Here is a 4,313-nt window from a genome sequence, read left to right on the forward strand (position 1 = left end):
GTATATGCAGGGGTGCATGAATATCTGTGCGTGCGCGCGCGCGCTGGGTGCTGGCCGTGTGAAACCGTGCATATCTGCAAGTCCAGATGTGCGTGTTCGTTTGTTGTAAGTGCTGACGCACAACCAGGCGTGCACGTGTGTCTGTGTATGCGCGCGTGTGCGTGCATGTGGGCATGCTGTGTGGGTGTGTCTTTGCATGGTGTGAGTATGTGTATGTACGATCAGGGACAGATGGTACCAGTAGGCAGGCAGATGCACAAACCACCTCGCGCAAACACAGGCAGCCGAGCCTCCAGCCGGCTGACGCCCACCGTTAGCGGCCGCGGGCAGCGCCAGCGTAAGGCCCAGCTTGTGGCGCGTGGCGTTGGTGGCCCACAGGGGGCCGTGGAGCTTCAGTATCTTGGTGCGGCCCACCAGCAGCACGTCAAGCAGCACCTGGCAGGTGGGGTGTCCCAAGCCGCTGGGGTGAGATCGAAGGTGTGGATCCGCTGGGTGGGCGAGAAGAGTGAGCCCAAATGATGAAAAGCGCCCAGGCCTTGGTCCGTGGCGGACCGTAAATGCCGGCCGCAAAGGGTGCTGCAAGGACTGCTCACCGGCAGCGGGGCGGCGCCGATCGGGTCCCGTGCCGCGTAGCGGTACTTGCCCACGGCGTCGACTGGCGGGGAGTTGCGTCATGGGGGTTTGGGAGGGCAGATGTGGTTGTGGGCAGCAGATAGCACTTCACCTCACGGCTGCCAGCGGAAGCAAATCGCAAAGGCGGGTTACCACAAGTACTGGCATGCAACGCTGCATGTTCCCAGCACACCCACTCCTTCCGCACCACACACACACACATTTGCGTGCACACACATGCACACACACACACACACACACACACACACACACACCATACGCTGCAACATAAGCGCACCAGACACGTTCTCCAGCGGCATCCAACGCCCCTCCAGCTGCAGGCAGATCACGTGCTGCCGCCCCTCACTGATGACGGTGCCGTCCGCGGCCGCCAGCACCACCTTCTGCGGCACAGGCGACACCTGCACGAACGGCGCCGCACAGGAGCACGAAAACACCGCGTGCTTGCTCGAGAACCACAGCAGACACCTGTCAACATCCTCGGCATGCAACACATCTGGCCATAAACATCATCAAGTAACAGCAGCAGCAGCGCTGGCGGCAGCAGCAGCAGCAGCAGCAGCAGCAGCAGCAGCAGCAGCAGCAGCAGCAGCAGCAGCAGCAGCAGCAGCAGCAGTAGCAGCAGCAGCAACAGCAAGCAGCCAGGACACAACCTGTGATACATTTGTTATCTATAACAGCCCCGCCAACCTTGAGCTCCTCGCTCCTGTGGGCAGCCAGGAACACCTTGCGCCCAGCAGGCCGCAGGCGAGACCCCGCGCCGTCCTGCTGCGCGACGGCCGGCCCCGCGTCGCCGTCATCGTTGTGTGGTGGTGCCCAATACCAGATGTGGCTGCCAGTCAGGTTTTGGATCAGGTACCTGTTGTGTGTGTGTGTGTGTGTGTGTGTGTGTGTTTGTGTGTTTCGCATGCGCATGTGGAAGACGAATCTAAAAAAGCCCCAACTTGAAACTTGCTTCTGCTGGTGAAACGCCCAGCAGAGCAAACATGGGCACGGGGCAGCAGCGTAGGCTCGGCAATCTTCTAAATCCCACTCGGCGCGCACCTCTGCGGCACGCGGCTGGTGATGCAGCTGCCCAGGGCCATCTGTTCATGCATGCTGGGGGGGGCCTCCCGCACCACCACCGGCGCCCCCGCCCCCGCCCCCGCCGCGCCGCCGCCGCCCGCGTCGTCGCCGCCCGTGGCGTCGTCCGTCTCTCGCCGCGCGTCGCCGCGGCGGGCGGCGCCGTCGGGGGCAAAGGAGACGCTGCCGCTGAGGGCGCGCCGCAGCGGCGGCGTCTGCACGCGGCTCCCGTGCAGCGGCGGCTGCTGCGAGGGGCGCTCCAAGCTCATGAGCCGAGCAGGCGGCTGGAACGACCCCGCGCGCTTCAGGCTGATCTCATCCCCACGCTCTGGCACGACATGCGCCCCGGTCACGGCGCCATGTCCTCTGCTGCCCGACCCAGAGGCGAAGCCGCCGCCGTCGGCCGTCGCCGGGCCCGGGGCGGCAGCCTGCCCGCCGCCACAGGGCTGCGTAGTGGAGAGCTCCCGTGAGAAGGCCAGGCAGTCCCCGATAGTCAGCAGGCACGAGGGGTGGAAGTTGACCTTGACCGGCTCCTCGGATTCCACTTGGAGGAAGCTGCCGTTTCAAGGGCGGCGAGCGCATATCGGGAGAGCGTCTAGTAAATGCTGGGCTGTTGCTATACAACCAGGCTGTTTCGACTCTCTGTCTTCCACAGGCGGGCGCATAGCCCACTGCTAAACCGAGCCAGCTGCTCCATGCCGCCTCACCAGCCCCAGGCCCCGCACAGCTGGCCTCCTTGCCGGCCGCAAGCCCGCACCCAACGCACCCCCCACCCGTCTCCCCCTGCCCGGCTCACGTGGTGCGCGCGCTCTTGAAGATGGGGTTGATGGGGTCCGACAGCGCCACCCTCACCAGCCACGGCTCCACCAGGGACTCCCACCTGCCGCCGACAATCGGTGCCACGGGGCCGTCACCAGGGGTACCGCAATCAGCTGGTTGCGAAAACCCAGCACCTGAGACACCACCCACACCAGGTCCAACAAGCGCCAGAGCAATCACATTGATCTTGCCTCCGTGAATTGCAGCCCGCTGGTTGCCTCTCCTCGGCCCAGTTGTCTCCGCCCCACCACCCCACCCACACCTGCTGCTGCTGTTGTTGAGGAAGGCCATGCTCAGGCCGCCGGCCTCCAGGCGCCCGGCCACCTCGGGCGCCGCGTCGGGCAGGCGCCGCTCGGACGCATGCAGCAGCGTCAGCGGCGCCGCAGAAGCCTGCATAGTACAAGCCCAGGCAGGAGGGGGCATCAGCTCGAGGTTTTAATGATGTCGAGCTATACTAGGTTTTAGGGTTTTGGCGCGAGCCGCTGCAGCGCAGATGAGTCCAGCTGGGCAGCTGCGACTGCACCAGTTGACGAGTCATGCAAAGTGTACAACCAGGGCAGCGGGCAGCGGGCAGCTGCCATCACCTGCAGTATGTCTGGGGCGCCAAAAGTGCTGGGCTTGTCGTCGCAGAGCACGACAGACAGCCCAGCCAGCTGCGGCGACGGCGAGCGCGGGCGACGAGGGCGCGAGCTAGTTATAGCACGCCAGGCTGGCGCAGATGGTAGGAACGCGGTGTGCGTGTGCACGCACGCGTGTGTGTGCGCATGTGTGTGTGTGCGCGTGTGCGTGTGTGTGTGTGCGTGCGTGTGGGTGTGTGCGCGAATGAGTGTGTGTGGCTACTGTCGTGACGTCTACAAAAATGAGCAGGCACAATCAGCAGAAGTCACCAACAAACAAGGAAAGAGTCTGGAATCAGACCGCATATCAGAAGGCGATCCCCAAACCAGCGCGTTCACCCAAGCGGACCCCACCTGTACATCAATCCTCGACGCTGCGCGGCGGAACTCCGCCGCGGCCCCCTGGGGCTGCCAGAGCGGCAGGCCGGCCCGCTTGCGTGCGACGGCCGCTGGCAGCAGGTCTGGGTGTGGTAGCCACATGCCAACGCCATGCTGCAGCGCCTGGGGTGCGCAAGGGGTGGAGGGACGCGCCAAGGCGGCTTGAGCAAGGAAGCGGCAGTGTACATTTCCTGTTGTGACATCATTTCATTGAATGACACCTCAGATTTCTCAGCGTACGGTCACAAAACATCCCCAGCTCCTCTGCGAGAAATCTAGGGACTAACCCATCCAATAATCAAACACTCACACTAGACATCAAGAAGGCCCCATTGAAACCTGCTTTACAACCTCAGCCAGCAAAAGCAGATGCCCTCGACACGTCGACTACAAACACAAACCCAGAGCCGGCCCCGCTCCCCAAACCTCACCTCCCCAGCCAGCCCGGAGTCCGCGATCAGCGCCGCCCACAGCCACACGTTGCTGAACGCGGCGCGCACCGTCAGCGGCGACACCCTCACGACGAGCTCCGTCTTGTAGGGCTGCTTCACAATGCCAAATACGCTGCCGTGCACGTGGCCGCCCGGCGCGGCAGCCGCGGCGGCAGCCACGCCCGCGCCCGCGACCGACGGCGGCGCAGCAGGGTGGTGGCCGGGGTCCCCGCCGTCGCCGGCGGCGGGGTCGTCCCCGGCGGCGGTGCCGGCCTGCTCGGCTGAAAGCTCTGCGGCATGCTCTGCGGCCAGCTGCAGCAGACGCTCCTCCGCAGACTGCGGCTGCGAAGCGCCGCCCGAGCGCCCGCTCGAT

The 4,313-nt window shown here is 64.7% G+C and overlaps 1 protein-coding gene across 1 annotated transcript; it reads right to left on the minus strand.

Annotated features, from left to right (window-relative positions):
* Positions 1–424: 424 nt before the first annotated feature.
* Positions 425–2,910, minus strand: MNEG_14524 (hypothetical protein; the record flags this gene model as incomplete). The annotated part of the gene is made up of 7 exons (XM_014037004.1): positions 425–460; positions 594–655; positions 911–1,034; positions 1,324–1,492; positions 1,678–2,250; positions 2,492–2,575; positions 2,777–2,910. The coding sequence occupies 7 exons, from the start codon at positions 2,908–2,910 to the stop codon at positions 425–427; spliced, it is 1,182 nt and encodes a 393-aa protein (XP_013892458.1).
* Between the last annotated feature and the right edge of the window lie 1,403 nt (positions 2,911–4,313).

Source organism: Monoraphidium neglectum, assembly GCF_000611645.1.
Source record: "Monoraphidium neglectum strain SAG 48.87 unplaced genomic scaffold scaffold04554, whole genome shotgun sequence".
Classification (NCBI taxonomy): Eukaryota; Viridiplantae; Chlorophyta; class Chlorophyceae; order Sphaeropleales; family Selenastraceae; genus Monoraphidium; species Monoraphidium neglectum.